The 17,454-nt window shown below is 27.8% G+C and overlaps 2 protein-coding genes and 1 long non-coding RNA gene across 4 annotated transcripts; 1 reads left to right on the top strand and 2 right to left on the bottom strand.

Moving 5' to 3' along the window:
- Positions 1–9: 9 nt before the first annotated feature.
- On the bottom strand, positions 10–5,786 carry LOC147908189 (uncharacterized). Of its 2 annotated transcripts, XR_015546506.1 has the most exons (4): positions 5,696–5,786; positions 5,495–5,630; positions 494–617; positions 10–234 (listed from the first exon to the last, which is right to left on the bottom strand). It is a non-coding gene; the product is annotated as an uncharacterized LOC147908189 (long non-coding RNA). The 2 variants fall into 2 exon arrangements; XR_015546507.1 differs by lacking the exon at positions 494–617.
- Positions 1,078–16,676, top strand: LOC105147953 (uncharacterized). Its single transcript, XM_011059338.2, has 15 exons — positions 1,078–1,299; positions 2,863–3,041; positions 4,522–4,704; positions 4,805–5,018; positions 5,357–5,574; positions 5,665–5,850; positions 6,122–6,272; positions 6,847–7,053; positions 11,142–11,200; positions 12,500–12,682; positions 12,896–13,109; positions 13,364–13,578; positions 14,977–15,171; positions 16,019–16,157; positions 16,240–16,676. The coding sequence occupies exons 1-15, from the start codon at positions 1,284–1,286 to the stop codon at positions 16,392–16,394; spliced, it is 2,514 nt and encodes an 837-aa protein (XP_011057640.1). The 5' UTR covers positions 1,078–1,283; the 3' UTR covers positions 16,395–16,676.
- Positions 16,673–17,377, bottom strand: ox (ubiquinol-cytochrome C reductase complex subunit oxen). The gene is made up of 2 exons (XM_011059330.2): positions 17,086–17,377; positions 16,673–16,798 (listed from the first exon to the last, which is right to left on the bottom strand). Exons 1-2 carry the CDS (start codon positions 17,224–17,226, stop codon positions 16,760–16,762), a joined length of 180 nt encoding a protein of 59 aa, XP_011057632.1. The 5' UTR covers positions 17,227–17,377; the 3' UTR covers positions 16,673–16,759.
- Positions 17,378–17,454: the final 77 nt, after the last annotated feature.

The raw sequence follows: 17,454 nt of genomic DNA, 5'->3' as shown, positions 1-17,454 counted from the left end.
AAGCATGATATCATTTTTAATTGTCGGGAATTTTTGTTTGTTTTAAAATCAATGCGATTGTTTCCCATATTCACTTGAACATCGTCACGCTTGATCATGTTATCGAACAATCTTGCCAAGTGATACGAAATTCTAGGTATTCCAAAGTCTTAGTAAAAATATTAACGTCATCCATAAGTCATCGTTTCTTTTCTTTAATTTTATAGTTACAAAGGAGAACATTAAGGAACAGCGCTGAAAATTAATTAGACATTTAATTAAGCAGTTAAATATCTATAATTAATATTTCATTTTATGATTTTGTCTCGATTCTTTTTTTTTAATGATTAACTAATTGTATGCTGAGAAAGACTTCGAAACATTTATATATTAATTTATTATTCTTTTTACATTTATTTGAGAATATATTTTTACTTTATCTAATTCTCGATTATCTTTCTTTAATTGTTTTTACACGTAACCAGCTTGTTTAACTAATAGCTTAAATACTCACACGTTAACACACGCTTTTTTTGCAAATATATTAAACGATGTCATTGTATTTTTTAAATATATATTTATTCGCAAATAATTTTAATTCCTTTACATTGATATTTCTCTTAGTACACAGAAATTATCTAAATGAAATTTAAAAAATAAATTCGGTTACTCTCAGCTTGATTGCGATTGCCATGGTTACAACAGGTTATTATTATTATTATTCACATATTTATAAATCTATTATTTAATTTTTCATTATTATTTATTGTTTTCAAAAATCTCCATTTTAGCAGTTCATCTTTAGTTACATGTGTAATTGTAGAATCTGAAATTTCCTTTATCGCGAGATCCTTTTCTCATTTTTACACGATTCCGCAGAAGTTTATGATAATATATACATATGTAATAATATATGTATGTATATATATATATATATATATGTGCATATGCTAGTGTATCAACAAATGTTAACAATACATTTTAACACGTGTATAAGAGAATCGTTCGCTCCTGAGTCATGTTCACTGTTTCCTCCTCCTGTTGGTGCGATTTCCCCGCACGTCTCTCTACGCTCGCGTGTTGCTGCGTGTTACCACTACTCTTTCTCGCGAATGGGCTCTATAATCCATTGGATCGTCAGATGCTGACCGGTTTTGATCTATACATTGGTCATATCGCAACCGGTCTGCTCACCGGGCGCATTATAAAGTAAAATCACGAAAATCACGTACGTTAATTCGTAAAGTTCTATCCGCAGAGGCTACAAATCCTAAGACGCAAGATTGCGTAGTGATTTATCGATCATGTGGCTCCAATTGAGTAAGTAATATATCTTCTTATTTATATTATATTAATAGATTTTAGAAACCTATTCTTTCCAATTTTTTTCCGAAATTATTAAATAACAGAAATGTTATAATAAAGACCTCTATCTTGCTATTAATTGGACAATCTTTGTCCAAATGCAGTATTTCAACTAATTAAAATAATTATACTCTTCAAATTTGTCGGGTTCAAAAAGTTAAAAATCCCTGCATGCAATTCTGCGCGCAATTGAAAAATATAAAATTTTTAAATAAGTTATGAAATTATTTTAATGTGCTGATAAAAAAATCTACATTGAAAAATTAAATTCTCTCAGACGCAAATTTTGCAGAAAAATGTGGAAGCTAAATGTAAAAGTAAAAAGTGCAATGCGTTCGAAGGTCAACATTAAGATTCTTGAAATTGTCTTTTTTATAGACTACAAAAAATTGAAGGTTTTGTTTGTATAGATGAGGTTGCTGACCGCGAAAAATGCGGTTTCCGTTCGGATAAGCATTAATGTGGTCACTATTATCGATTCATATCTAGGAATGTATGTTGAAATTGTGAATTCTACAAAACACGAATTATACGTACAATACGCTTGAAACTAAAAATTTATTATTAGGCACATATAAAATTCTTAGAAACAAATATAATATTCATTTGACAAGAGAATGAACATTGACAAGAGAATAATCATTAATGAAGAGGAATAACGTCATTGAATAATAAAGTAATTTAACATCAAAGAAAAACTTATAATTAGACTCAGCAAAAAGGATATTTAATACCTATTTTTTAAATAATAGAAATTTAACACAAATTTTACAGGGTTTTCTATTATTACACGTCTGAATGTCTATGTTTGAACATAATTCTTTTATTGGTTTAAAAGTTATTTAATTTTTTTGTTTGTTTCGATTTTTATATCATATAAAATTGTGTTTTATAATCTTTATAATATTTATTTACAATTTGATAAAAAAATAATATTAAGAATGAAAATTTTTAATAATAATAAATTTTATTAGGTGTTGGAATTAATTCGTAGCGTTTTACAAGTGATGGGAAGTACTTTCATTAATGTATTTTTTAATGCTCATGTGAAATAAATAACATTCTTTCATTAAAAAACGCTACGAATTAATTCCAACACCTAATATATATTAATAAAACATTAATAAAACTAATAAAATATTATTTACACAAATAATAAATATTTGTAAAAGTTTAATTTAAACTAGTGAAATTGTTATCACCCTCAAAGTATAACCGCGTTACCATGAATGTTATTTAAAAGTAAATGTAATGTTGTTATCCATTCATTATCGAAAAAAGTAACTTGTAACGGTAACGATGTTACACAAGTAATGTGTTACTTACTAATCCTGCATATACATATAATATATAAAAGTTTTTTATTTTCAAGGATATTTAATAAAAACACGATAAATCATTCCGTTAAGCAAAGATTGATTTTAAATTGCACAGATAATTTATAAATGAAAGAATCGGTTATTAATGATAAGATCCTCTTTACATTGTAAATTATAAATAAAGAAATCTTAATTACAGGTTATTTATTATGCCTCTTAATTGCGGTGGATTTTATAAAGGAAGACATCTACGCGGTGGCACAAAATCCCGCTCAAACAAACATTTCTTTACAAATTAGTCCTCAAGTTGAAGATGATGAAGATTTTGTGCCCTACCAGGGTGAACGTTTCACTGTATTCGATTGGATGCTATTTAGGGTACTTTTCATAGAATGCTCTTTATATAGTAATGATTACGTCTTATATATCTAATCTTATATATCTAAAAAATAAAAATTAATTATCTAATCGAATTAATCCTTAATGGAATTCTAAAATCATCTGTTTTATGACTCACTAAACTTACACACATATGTATTATTACATATACGTATTATACTATACTACATCAATACCGCACGCACATGTCCCAGCAAACGAGAATGGATTGAAATGAATCGAAATGGATACAGATTTTCAGAAATATTGATTCACGAATGTTAAAATGAATGCTTTTCAACCCTGAATGCATTTTTATTCATTTATAGGAATTGTATGGAGCATATTTCTATGCCTTTCAATCTAAAACAATATTAGCTTTTTCTGTGCACAACACACATATTGCGAATACTGTTCAATTCAAAATTTTGAATAGGAAATGCAGTTTTTCAATCCAATTGCATCTAACTGAATCCAATTAAATCCAAAAAAAGTATTCGCTATTTATATATATATATATATATATATATATATACAGGTATATATATATATATATAAAATACGCATTCAGATAGAAAAAAATTTCAATGCATTTTAATCCATTCTCGTTTGCTGGGATGTTATCGATATATCACTATATACATACTACATCAATATCTCATGCACGTGCACATACATAAATTTTCGTATAACAATAACGTTTTAATTAGACGTCTAAGTCCAATTTTAAGAATTTTACATTGTTTCTTCGTGCAAACTACTATATAGTCTATAGATTACTATTTCGTAAGATTTCGTACAGATTGAACATCAACTTTTATATGAAGATTGCACACAACTTTTATATGAAGCAAATCACGACATGACAGCTCTGAAACGTTATATTGGATTAAGAAATGATAAAGAAGATCTCAATTTCGAAATTTTTTTTCGTTCTCAACATAAACTTCACCTCACAGACATGTATTAATGCGTATACTTTAATCCTGGAAAAGGATTTTCGAATCAATAAAAGAGAAAAAAGGTAATTGTTATACAAAAATTATACGGTTTAGTCAGTAATACAGACGACTTTAGAATCTCCTTAAATATGTCTTTTCAATATGGTATACTTAATTTTCTTTTTCCATTGTTTTTTTTATCGTTTATAACTATTTTATTAATAAAGATACATGCATTTGTTCGACATCATTATATTATTTCTTAATGTTTAGCTTTTCGATTGAAAAAAAATTATTTATATTATATATTCATTTTTATGAAAATTATAAACAATCGGATTTGGCTGGATATGCCATACTTAAGTGTATTGTTTAAATGTTAAATATATAAGATGTAAAGTAGATCTTTTAGATGTGTAAGTTTTTTAAAGCCGTTTTAAATTTTAGCGTTCTAAACCGCTTTAAAATGCTAATTTCATGTAATTAAATTTATTAATTACACTATTAATGTCGATGCTCTAATTTTATTGTTTCTTCAGAGTCTAAGCAAGACAAATGGAGGAAATATATTATTGTCGCCAATATCCATAAAATTAGCATTAGTGCTACTTTATGAGGGAGCTCAAGATCAAACCGCACATGAACTTGCCGGAGCCATGCAACTTCCAGTCAGTTCGCCGGCCATTCGAGAGAAGTTTAATAATATTGTGAAATCTTTGCAGGTAAATCATATTAATGAACAAATCAAAATTAGTATTTTTTTGTATTGTAATACTTTTGCGTATATAATTCATAAATTTAGAAAGAAACATTCATTTACAGGCCCCGTCTTCTGCGTATACTTTAAATCTAGGTTCACGAATTTATATCGATAATAATATATTGACCAGACAACGTTACGCAGCGACGATAAAAACATTTTATAATACTGATGTGATCAACGCTAATCTGTCTGACACGCACACAATTGCGACTAAAATTAATTCTTGGGTCAATAATATTACGAATGGACATATTGAAAAGATGATAGACGATGGTAAGTTTACATGGAACTATTTTGATTAATTTATTATCGAATGTAATATTTTGTGTTTCGAACTCGTTGATACAGTCCATAAAATATAAGAAAATATAAGTATTTAATTGAATTAAAAAAATTTTCTGTTTAATATTTTCTAACGTATGTATATGTGTGTATGTATGTATATATATATATATATATATATATATATATATATATATAAAATACAAACATATGTAATCTCAGTATCTCACAAAATAATATCTTGCATTCTTTGACAAAAGTAGAGAACTTTAATTGTTATAAGTTTTAATTGTTAAATTTAAACAATGTTTATTTATTTTTTGTTTTAGAAAAAGGTCTAGAGGATTCAGTGATGCTGATTGTAAATGGATTATTTTTCAAAGGAGCCTGGCGCCGTAAATACTTCGCTCCCGAAAATAGTCGAGTTTCCAGATTTTACATAAATGTTAATGAGAGCGTAAACGTACCGTATATGCATACTGTAAGTCGATTTTATCATGCCGAATCGTCTAGGCTCGATGCAAAGATTCTTCGAATTCCATACGACGTACGTAATAGCCTCAGATTTACTACTTCAGTAAAATATTTCCAATCACATTATTGCTACGCAGAAGTTACAAAATGTAAAATCTTTCAGGGCTTAAAATTTGCTATGTATATTGTATTACCGCACACGCTAACAGGTGTGGATCACATTGTCAATGAGATTAATTCGTTTACATTAGCGAGAGATGTATGGGCCATGCAGGAATTGCCTCTTGATGTTTGGATCCCAAAGTTCAAGTTTGAATTTACGAGCCATCTGGAAAATACTTTGCGTGAAGTAATTTTCATACATTTCTATAAACACTGAATAAAGAGTTTTACATAAAACTATTTATTATAAAAAAATTATTTATGCAATAAATTTAATAAGAGCTTAATAATACAGTGAAATTATAACTAAAAAGTCAGAATTATGGAATTATTTCTGCTATGTATAAAATTTTGTATCTTTTTAATGATTTTTTAAAAATGATTTTTTTCAAAACGAATTCAAATTAAAAATAATTATCGTATTGATGTGGATGCAATATGTTTATTTTTTATAATAGCTTGGTATCCGCGATATCTTCGACGATACTGCACTGCTGACGGGTATAGCAAAAACAAGACGAGCTTCCAGACGTTTGCGGGTGTCCGATGTAGTACATAAGACTGGAATAGAGATGAATGAAAATGGAACGACTGCTTACGCTGCAACAGGTATGTATATGTATCTTAATAAATTACATGTATAAATAATATAAATAATTAATTAAGTGCGTAAGGAAAGATGTGAAGTAGGTAACGAGAAATATGTGTATATATATATATATATAATGTATGTGTTGTATAGATAGGGACAACTGGGAATGTCTTAACGTGCCTTTTCATCCCTTCTCATTCTTTCTGATACCTTTTTTTCTCTTTTTCTCCGATATGTGTGCAACTTCATTAAGTATTTCCTGTCCCCGTTTGTACGTACAGTGCAACTTCATATTTTTTAAGTATTTTAAATAATTAATATTCTCAAATATTTTTAAATATTTTTCAAATTACTTAATTATTTTTTTGGTCTTTTGTTTTACTATAAATAATTACATTAGTAATTTATTTGATAAAAGAAATATTAAATAAGAAATATTAATTATAATATATTAGTTTTACTACAAAATATGTAATTTCTTTATTATATTTTTAATGTAGATTGTTCAGGAGAGAAAATTTTATTTAAAAATTTTATCTGTGTTTCTCTTTCTTTTATGATTTTTGCGTTTACATTTCTTCTTCTTAACAGAAATACAAATTGGAAATAAAATAGAAGAAGGAACGTTCCATGCTAATCATCCGTTCGTGTTTTACATTGAGGATGAGACCACCGGCACTATTCTTTATGTAGGCAAAATTCAGAATCCTTTGAATACATCCGGGACTACTGGGAAAGTGCAACAGGAATTTCCATCGCGATTTAATCCGGATACAGCCATCGTAACTCCTAATTCCGGTAAACTACCGTAATGCCATTTAGTTATTAAGAAAATAATATCTCTGCGCTGTAAAGGTAATGGGTAGAATATTACTTTGGTGCAATTCTACTCTGAGATTAATACATTGATCTTTTAACTATATTAAATAAGATAAAATTAAGAATATTACATATGTGTATATTGTTTCTTCTTCTAACATTAACGGCAGGTTTACTAAATTATACGCAGGATATTTTTCTCCAAATTCCGAGATTATATATAATTAGAGATTAAAACACATAAAAAAAGATAAGTTAGTTTCTTTTCAGATAGAAGATTCTTTTCTGTACTTTTCTTTCTGTATTAATGTTAAAGAGAAAGCTCGGAACTCGAAATTTGAGATAAAGTACCCTGTACACATAGAATGTATTTTAAATTTAGGAGAAGGAAATGTTGGTTAGAATATAATTAATATGTACCATTAACATGCATGCTGCTCTATATTAGTATTATAATGGATGACAGCATTTTAATAGATGTATTAAAATCCTAATGCAAGTGGTTTTTGGCTTAATTATATATTCTATTTCTTTTGATTTATGTATTGAATTATTTACATAGATAATTGTTTTTATTCGATTTTTAATAAAATAAGAACAAGAAAAAATTTCTTTTAGGACACATTAATGCAATACTTTGAATATAATATTGTTAAAAGTCTTATTGCAATATCTTACTGCAATATCTTATTGCAATATTAAATATGCGGTGTTTTAGATAAATTGTTATGGAAAGTTTATTATAATCTTGTATTATTATATGCAAAAAATTGTATCCGGTACTAATGTCAAATTTGCATAAAAGAAGTTTTAATTATTTTTCAAAATGAAAAAGTTCTGAGATGTGTAAATTATACTAAAAAGTTACTTAAGCGGGATCGCTTATCTTGAAGAAACATCGGAAATATAGAAGAAATTGCAAGGGAACGCAACCAAATATTCCCCTTTAATTTCAACAAACTTTGGATATTATAATATAATACAAAAATAAGAGACACAATTTTTTTATATTAATCGTCTAATCGCACGTTAAGAGGGCAAAACTTTTCTTTAAAAAAAAATTAGTTTCTTTTTTCCTGAGTGAATGTCATAAAAAAATGACTTAAAAATGGAATAGTTTTAAAGTACTTTATAACAAAGATAAATACTTTTTAATTTTTTAAATAAACGTATAAATAAATTTAAAAAATGTTTTTAAAATTATTATTGTAAAATATTCTTGAAATCATTTTTTTTCAATATTTTATTTTATTCAAAACGTTTTTTTATATCTTTAAACGATATTCACTTACAAAGAAAGAAACTGATTTACTTACTCCTTAATATGCAAATGAACATTTACGAAAAGAATACAACGTGTCTTTTATTTTTTAATGTATTCAAATTTATTAAGAAGATACTTGATTATGTTCTTTTATAAAAATTTTGAAGGCAATTTTTCATGTTTCCGATGTTTCCCCAAGATAAGCAATACATCACTCGACTTAAGTAGTAAGACTTTTTAATTCTCTAGAAACGACATCGTTTTATCATTAAAAATTGTTCACGGCTTTCACTAAAAAATGAATAAATGAAAAATTCATCAATATTTACACATATATTATATAGTCTTTCTAAGTAAAGTATATATTTATGCATTTTACTATATATTTATGCATTTTAATGTTCAATGTTATATATTTTCATCTTCAGTTCTTAAATATAATGTCTACAGATCCAGAATTTATTTCAAATTTAATTTTAAAGTGAATATTGCAAATTTTCAATGTCCGTCCCTAAAGGATTTAATTTGTATTGTATAATTTGTATAACATCTCGGAAACTTTTTCATTTTGGTAAATAAAGTCAAAACTTCCTCCTTTATTAATTCATTTATATTCGACATTTGATAGCAAATATCGAATAAAATAACATAAGATAAACGCAAATAGCGTTAACTTTAGCAAATATTAATATATAATACAAAAAAAATGAAAAAGATTATTTATGTTAAACGAATTTATTAGATATAATATAACAAGCCTTACAAACGTATATTTATCTGATAGCTATCTTATTTTCTGAACATACTTTAGATAATTTTATAATTTTTTAATAATTAATTATGCGCACAGATAAAAAAAGTATTTCTTTTATTTATTTATACGATCAATATTAAATATAAAAATATTATAATATTCCTATATATTAATTTTATCTTATTCATTTATTATTATGTTGAAAAATTATTATATTTTGTGATTTACCGAATTTGAAATATTCAATTAATCAATTATTAATAAAACTAATTACTAATTTTTCAAGAAATAATCGATTACCTTTTTTTTAATTTTTCCTTCGTTGCTTAAAAATAAATTATCGTCATGCATGATTGTATAGTATATAGTATTTGTGAATTGTAACAACTATTGATGTCATTGCTAATCGTATTCCGTTTCCTCTACATCCGTATCATTAATTATTATGACTCTATGAATTGTTTGCTTTTATTTTGACCGAGGATTCTACCTTTATTGCAATATAATCACAAAAGTTGTACACGAGTTCTAGTGGGACATTCCAGTGACGCTCATGGACGATAATAGTGAACGGAATTTCCAACGCAATACCTATCACTTTCACAAGCTCCTTTAGCTGGATAAATTTTATTTCATTTATTCTTTTCGTCTTCTTATTCACAATATCATTTTCATCAGCTAAAGAGAGCTAGATCAGGAAGAGATAGTTCTATTATTTTTGTTTTATTCTCCAACTCGTTTTGTTTTTGCTGATTGTATCATCATCAACAAATTACGCGAATTTATCTCGTATATCTATATTCTGCACAAGCAATATATGATAATTTGTTGGTACGTCGGAATGTAATAATGTTTACATGATGATGAAAAGATAATCTAACGATAGAATCTAGGCGTAAAGTAGGGACGACTTGTCGGAAGTCTGGCTTTTACTATTAACACTCATCAACAGTCATATTTCCGTTATATTCATATTTATCTGCTCGCTGGAGAGCCACGTACGCGAAATACATTCAGACATGCCAGTTACGTACGTAATGTCTTTACTGCTGTTGTGGATCTCCTGGTGTCTCCTCGCAGGTAGCATTTGCAAAGAATAAAAAAAGATGAGTTTTAGATATCTTTTAGAAGTCTTTAAGCGTTAGGGAACATCTTTGAATTTATAATTAGACATTCTTTAAGCATTTATATTGTGATGTTTCACAGTAATATTTATGTAATCATTAAAAGATTTACCTTGTAGATTATCGAAATAATTCGATATTCGAAATAATGTAATTCAATCTTCGAATCTTTACATCATTTTTCATATATTATCAACTTTAAATCTTGCTTGTTTTTATTCTTCTGAGAGTTTTTGTTCGTATGTAATAGATAAATATTCAATATTGTAATCTCAAACTTTGTGCTTCATCGTAAATCAAAATTGATTGTAAGTAGGTATCGGGCTGCATTTTCTGTGATTACATCATCGCTCGCAAGGTAATACTCGTTAAAGTCACTCAAGATTAGTTTTCCGCGTTATCATTCTTTACTATCTTCGCCGTTTGTTCGGATGCAAATGGAATTCCTACTAAATCACTTTTAACTCGAGACAGGAATAGGACAAGGAAATTCTTCTCGATACGCCAAGACACGTGACGATCATTAGTCACTCCATATTTGTTTTTCCAATAGTTTTCCGAAATCATTTTCCATGTTCAGAATTTTGTATGCGCGACTAATCGACATACGAGATTGATTACATTGAGAGTTTTCTAGTAGAGGCACAAATCGACACACAAGAGTCATTTTGTTTTTGTTTTTTACTGATCAAACAAAGACAGGATGACTCTTGTCTTAATTTGTGTCTCTTGTTGGAAAGTTCCCATTACATATATGCATGATATCCGCCTGACTAAACATAATCAGTAAATTGTATTCAAATATATCATTAAACGCGAAATGTAGTGCGTCTAGAACAATGGCTATATATAATAATAAATGCATATGTATGATCTTATTCTTGCAATATGAAATCACACATTGTATTAATATCATTTCCAACAGTTCCAGCTGTACTCAGTACTGAGGATCGATACTCTTTTTTCAACATCGATCTCCTGCAGGTGAGAAAGGCATTTTTAGTAAAATGCAAACGATGGGAAAGATGGAAGATGTATATACTTTGCATTATTGTCAGAAAAAATTAATAGATTTAAAAGGAATTGATACATGTAAAAGAGTGTGGACAAAAATATTATACATTTAAAATTTTTTAAATTAGAAATTAATTTCTTACTTTAAAGGCTTTTTATTTTTGGACGTCTAATAAAAAAAGTTATTTTTAACTAATCTATTTGAAGATTATATCCTGGATAACATTTATCAAGGCCTTAACGATGCTATCCAAGGTCTAATAAGATCTGTAAATAGATCTTTTTATACCTTACAATTTTCTTTTATCTTAATAAAACATTTGTTTCAAAAATCCTCCTGAGTAAATCCGAGGTCTCGACCTTTTTTGAACATTATGTATATTGTATATACACATACATATGTATATGTATGTTATTGTAATAAATTGATAAAATTCTATGAAAGTTTGTCGCATACGGTTTAAAAAAATTCTCAAAGATATTCTTCCTTATTAAATAAATTTCCAAAAATAAAAAGCCCTTTAAGGGGATCCTAAAATAAAACCTGAATTTCGATGAAATTGCTTTATCAATAAAATGCAACACATCAACATATCTCTGTACAGGATTGGTAAGTAACTAGTTACTTGTAACTAAATTACGGTTAGAATTACTTTTTTTTAGTTTTAACTTAATTTTGTTCCTTTATTCCAGGTGTAACCGTAACTTAACTTACATTACTTAAGTTATATTACTTTTAGTAATTAATAATTATTTTGAGCTATTCTTACAATTATATACTTTTACATTTTAAACTTGTTAATTTAATGTAATTGGTTAGAATCTAAATATATAATTACGCTACTGCCGCTACTAGTTGTATGAGACAACAAAGACCGGATTAAGAAAACAGTAATTTAATTTAGCTTATTGTTAATGTTTACTGATTCTCAGCATAACTTCCAAGCTGCAGACTCGTATATATTAATTATGCATGGATATATTTTAATTCTGAAGGATTTCCAAATCTGTAAAAATAATACATGCGATATCTCTCTCTCTCTCTCTCTCTCTCTCTCTCTCTCTCGTTCTATGAAAATTATTACGTACAATTGATAAAATAGACGACTTTAGGATCCCCTTAAATTCTTTTACATTTCTACATATCTCTCATTCACATTTTGTATTTTAACTTCTAGAATAAAAGATAATTTTTTTGTCAAATTAGGTATACATGTATGTATAAAAAATTTTCTTATGTTCATGAAAATTTCATGGTGATAACCGCAGAAAGTAAACGAGAATGTGGAGGGTAATCTGATACTGTCTCCTGCTAGTGCGAAAATCGCTCTTACAAGTCTGGTGGAAGGCACGGGTGGTCGAACACGTCACGAGCTTCTTGCAGCTCTGAGATTACCAGCAGAAGAATATATTATCAGGAGAATAGCGGGTCGCTCTCTTGTACCTCTAAAAGTATATTAGATATACCTTTATTTAAACTTTATTCAAACATCAATAATTGAAATCGGTAATTTCGATACTGTAAATTAAGTGATTATTTATTCACGGCAACAGAATAAATCAATTTTGAATTTGCACAGAAAATTTATCAAAATTATACCGATCGGTGCGTCTTTTCTTTCCGTCAAAAATTTATCTGACTTTTCTCTTCACGTTATTTTCCAGAGCCAACAAAATGGCACGGAAATCGATGTAGCAACTCGCTTGTGGATCAATCCGGCTCTTGCGGCATCTACTAATTATATGACCGCCTTAAATAGTTATTATGGAACTGATATCCAACAGCTGAATTTCGGGAATACAAACAATGCGGCCAATATCATCAATTCCTGGGTTCGCGAGAACACGCGGAATAACATCAAGACGATCATTCAGCCTGGTATTTAACTTAAGTTCTATTAAATATAAGGTAAATGTAAAAATTCACTTTAGGGGAATAGGCTCCTCCGATGTTGTCAAGATCATGATCCTGAGTGAACATTTATCGAATGGTAGAAGACACTTCCTCCTTCTCCCAAACCTCCTTCTCCCGAAGTAATTCGAGCTACGAATTTTTTCTGAAGAAACATTTTCTTCAGTTTCGAAGCTAATAATTCTTTCAGTTTAACTGCATTTGATCAACGTTGTTTCCAGGCACTCTTAGCGCCGATACTCAAATGGTGTTAACTTCGTCCTTGTACTTCAAAGGACAATGGTTGAAATCCTTCGATAAGGACGCTACGCGTGTACGGTGCTTCTATGTTCCTCAGAGTGACTGTCAAAATATTCTTATGATGGAGAACTCTTCGAAGTATCGATATGGTAATATAGCTTCTCTTGACGCTGATGTGGTAGAAATCCCGTACTCGGTAAGATTCTTAATCATCTATAAGTTAATGTGAATGCTTCGACTTCTATATGAAGAATTCACGCATAGTTCAATATTAATCGTATATTAATCCTTATACACTAAATTAAACAACTGCATACCTCAAGCAACGTTACATATAATTATTATTTAGGCAACTTTTGACTTTTAAACTATAGTAATCCGATAATTAGTTTAATATTTTCGTAAAAAAAAAAATTAATCATTCTACTCGAAAATGTTGTATTCTTGATTGCAAGTTTGATTCAATAGTGAATAAAAAAATCCTAAACTTTATTTCTATTCGTTTCCTAAGAATTGAAAATTTGAAAGAAAAAAAATGAATTCGGTTCGTGAATCGCTTAGAGTAAATAGTTATTTTTGGTACTACATTAAAATTAATTCGATCGATGAAGATTAATAGCATTCAGTATGGTTTAGTTTCATATTAACGATTCATTTTTAATGTAAAATTTCCGTATTTATAAAAATGCAAACAGCCCCAATGTGTTTGTATTTTTTTATTTTAAAATTTGTATTTTTCCTTTCCAGTTTTGCAATAAAAAAAATTTCTAATAGATTGATGCTTCAGCTATATGATTACAAAAAAAGTTAAGATATCTACATAAACTTAGGATTATTAAGGAGATCCTAAGACGATTAGTCTATAATAGATATTGTAAATAGTATTTGTACACACAGATGATTTATGAGTCATTGACACATCATTTTAAGCTTGTTTTATGCAACTTAAAATTTGCATGAAAAGACTTTTAGAAGCATATATTTTTGGATGCATTAAATGTTTATTGCATATAATTATTGGATAATTGTAGCAATAATAATATATCCATTTTTTACAAATAATCTTTAAATAGATTTTTATAGAATTTTTTAGGTCTTGTTTCTGTAATGATATACTTGAGTAATAATTGTATTGATCTCATATTCATTTTTGAACAGTTAACTTTTTAATAAATATATGTATTTTTTAATTTTCGATGTATACTTTTGAATACATTTATGTATGTAACTATATCTTTTTTTACTTTTGTAAAGTCTTATTTTATAAGATTTGTTTATACATAATAGTTGCTGCTGTTAATTCATTTTGTGATAATGTTTTATACGAAAATTATTGCAATTATTATGATAAATCATCGTCAAAGTAATATGTTATTTTTATTTAAAGCAAAAAAAATAAAAATTAATGATTTTTATATAATATTCTAAGAAATATAAAGCGTAAAATTTGTTTTTACTTATTATAGAAAAAATTTTATTTTTTAAAAATCTTTTTGAATGAAGATGTTAAAATAAATATGTCAGAAATTTAATATTTAAATTTTTATTTTTAAGAATAAAATCATGTGAAATCTGTCATAAATTAATATTTCAGAATGGCAGGACGTCTATGCTGATATTCCTTCCATCTCATAAAGAGAGCGATCCGTACCTTCGGATTCTGTTCAAAGATCTGTCGTATGTACCGATGAAAACGCTACTCGCTAGTCTCAATGAAACTGAACTGATACTTGCTATTCCGAAATTTAATATCGAAAGTAAACTAGATTTGCGTTCACCTTTAATGCGCGTAAGTATTAATTTATATACATTTAATTATATTTAATATACATGACATAAGACTTCACTATACAGGGTGCCTCATTATTGACGATAAATATTTTAAAAATGTATTCTTTGTGTAACATTTTAAGATGAAAAGTTTAATACTAAAATGTCGAGTTAGAATTATAAAAGGGACTTAGCTTTTTTTTACTACATATCATCACTACACATTTAAAAAAAATTTTTATACGTTGGATTTTCCTGTTATCTAGATAGTCCTAAATAAGTCCGAAACGTTCGATGAATTTGTAGTGTTTTACTAGTTAATATTATATATTATAAAAATTTGCGCTCCAAGTACTCTCATTTACTCCAAGTACTCTATATCCTGCTTACTTTTATATTTCATATTATTAATAGTAATAATTTGTTAATTTCATATTATTAATAGTAATAATTTGTTAATTTCATATTATTAATAGTAATAATTTGTTATATATTATGCTTACAATATGATTAAAAAGTTATTTTGTTTAATGTTTGCAAAAAAATGTAAGGAAAAAAATATCTTTATTTCTTTATAATCAGTTATATCGAAATTGCATTTTTTAAAATTAATATTGCAAAATTTTAATGATTGAAAACGAATTTATTTTTTGGAAAACTTTATGTTTCAAATTGCGTCATAGCAATGGGCAATACAATTTAAACAATTTTTATGTATTTTTTATAATCACATTATAATTATAGTTCTTATTAATAATTGATTGCAGATAATAGTAGTTAATATTATTTCTTATTATTATAAATATCATTAACAGTATTATGTATCAAAAGAGTTGAATAAAACCAAGAAATGTGATCTGTTTCAGATGGGTATACAGGATATTTTTAGTTCTGCAGCAAATTTCACTGGAATCGTGTTTAATAAATACTTGCAATTAGCGAATATCATTCAAAATGCTAAGATAGAAGTGGACGAAGAAGGAACCATTGCTGCTGCAGTGACAGGTAATTATCAGTAATTAATTTATGATTCCTTCCAATAAATTGTAACTTACAAATGGCTGTGCTAATGCTCATTAAATTGCAGAACTTGCAGTTGTACCGCTTATGGCTAACATGGTTCCAACTTTCATAGCAAATAGACCATTTATGTTTGCCATCGTTGATCGGGTAACAAGTGAGACTCTTTTCGCTGGTCGTTTCATGGGTCCTAATGCAGACAACTCCAGAGGTACTATTTAAAAAAAAGCTCAATACTCATCTACAATCAGTTTTGTACTTAAAAAATGCTTAAAATATAAAGGACTTACATATAATGATGCTGCTTACAGCAAATGTAAAAATGACGTTTCTGTTACATTATACAATAATTGTTTATTCCTTTCTATATGATACATATAAATGGTAAATTGAAATAAATATATATGTATGTCGACTCGTATCTTATATATATATTGTATATCACAACAATATATGAAATAAAAATATCATATTCAATTGAATAAATTTGCCAGCGTCAATTCATGTAATTTGTTATTTATTTACATATCCAAAGATAGAATACATCTATTAGATCTCTAACACATATTGTTCCTAAAATTTCCCATTTAATTTTCGTATTTGTGCTTGATGTCCTTCCATTGTTTCTGAAACAGATTTGTTATGCAATCAGTATCGTATTTCTTTCAGATGTCAAAATATAAATCAAAATGTGTCATTTTCAACATTATGTGTTGACTCATAATTTAAAATAAACGCAAGTTTATTTAGTATCTTCAATATTTTATTTTGCGAAATATCATTATATGTCATAATGAATACTTTTTTCTGTGACATAACCTCACTTTAACTTCCATCAGAGAATTCGATATTCGAGTATCTAATAAGTGTGAATTAAACGTAAAGACAATAGAAAGCGCAGATGGACACTTACCCCTTTGTTAATAGTGTCAAAAATCTTCTCGGAGGCCATATCGAATCCTCTTTCAAATATGAAGGCAGAGGCTAAAACGACAACTGTGAATGTGGATGTCCGTCTAAGAACGAGATTGTACAGTGTGCTACTGAATCCCATTTTTATATTTTAATTTCTGCTATTTGCCTCGTTTAAGAAAAATATAAAGCAATTGGAGCAGAAAGCTGATGTGCAATGTCGGAATAATTTTTTACAATTATAGACCTTACAAACAACAGACCAATCAGTCCTGCAGGCCACAGACCAATCACAGAGAGTAGAGAGCTAGCCGCTAGAGATAGGCTAGAGATTTTCTAGGGGTGCGTTCCAAAACTTATATTTGTAACA

This window comes from Acromyrmex echinatior, chromosome 10 (genome assembly GCF_024713525.1).
Source record: "Acromyrmex echinatior isolate Ae372 chromosome 10, ASM2471352v2, whole genome shotgun sequence".
NCBI lineage: Eukaryota > Metazoa > Arthropoda > Insecta > Hymenoptera > Formicidae > Acromyrmex > Acromyrmex echinatior.
Note: the sequence above shows the minus strand (reverse complement) of the source record. Positions and strands in the feature narration are given on the sequence as shown.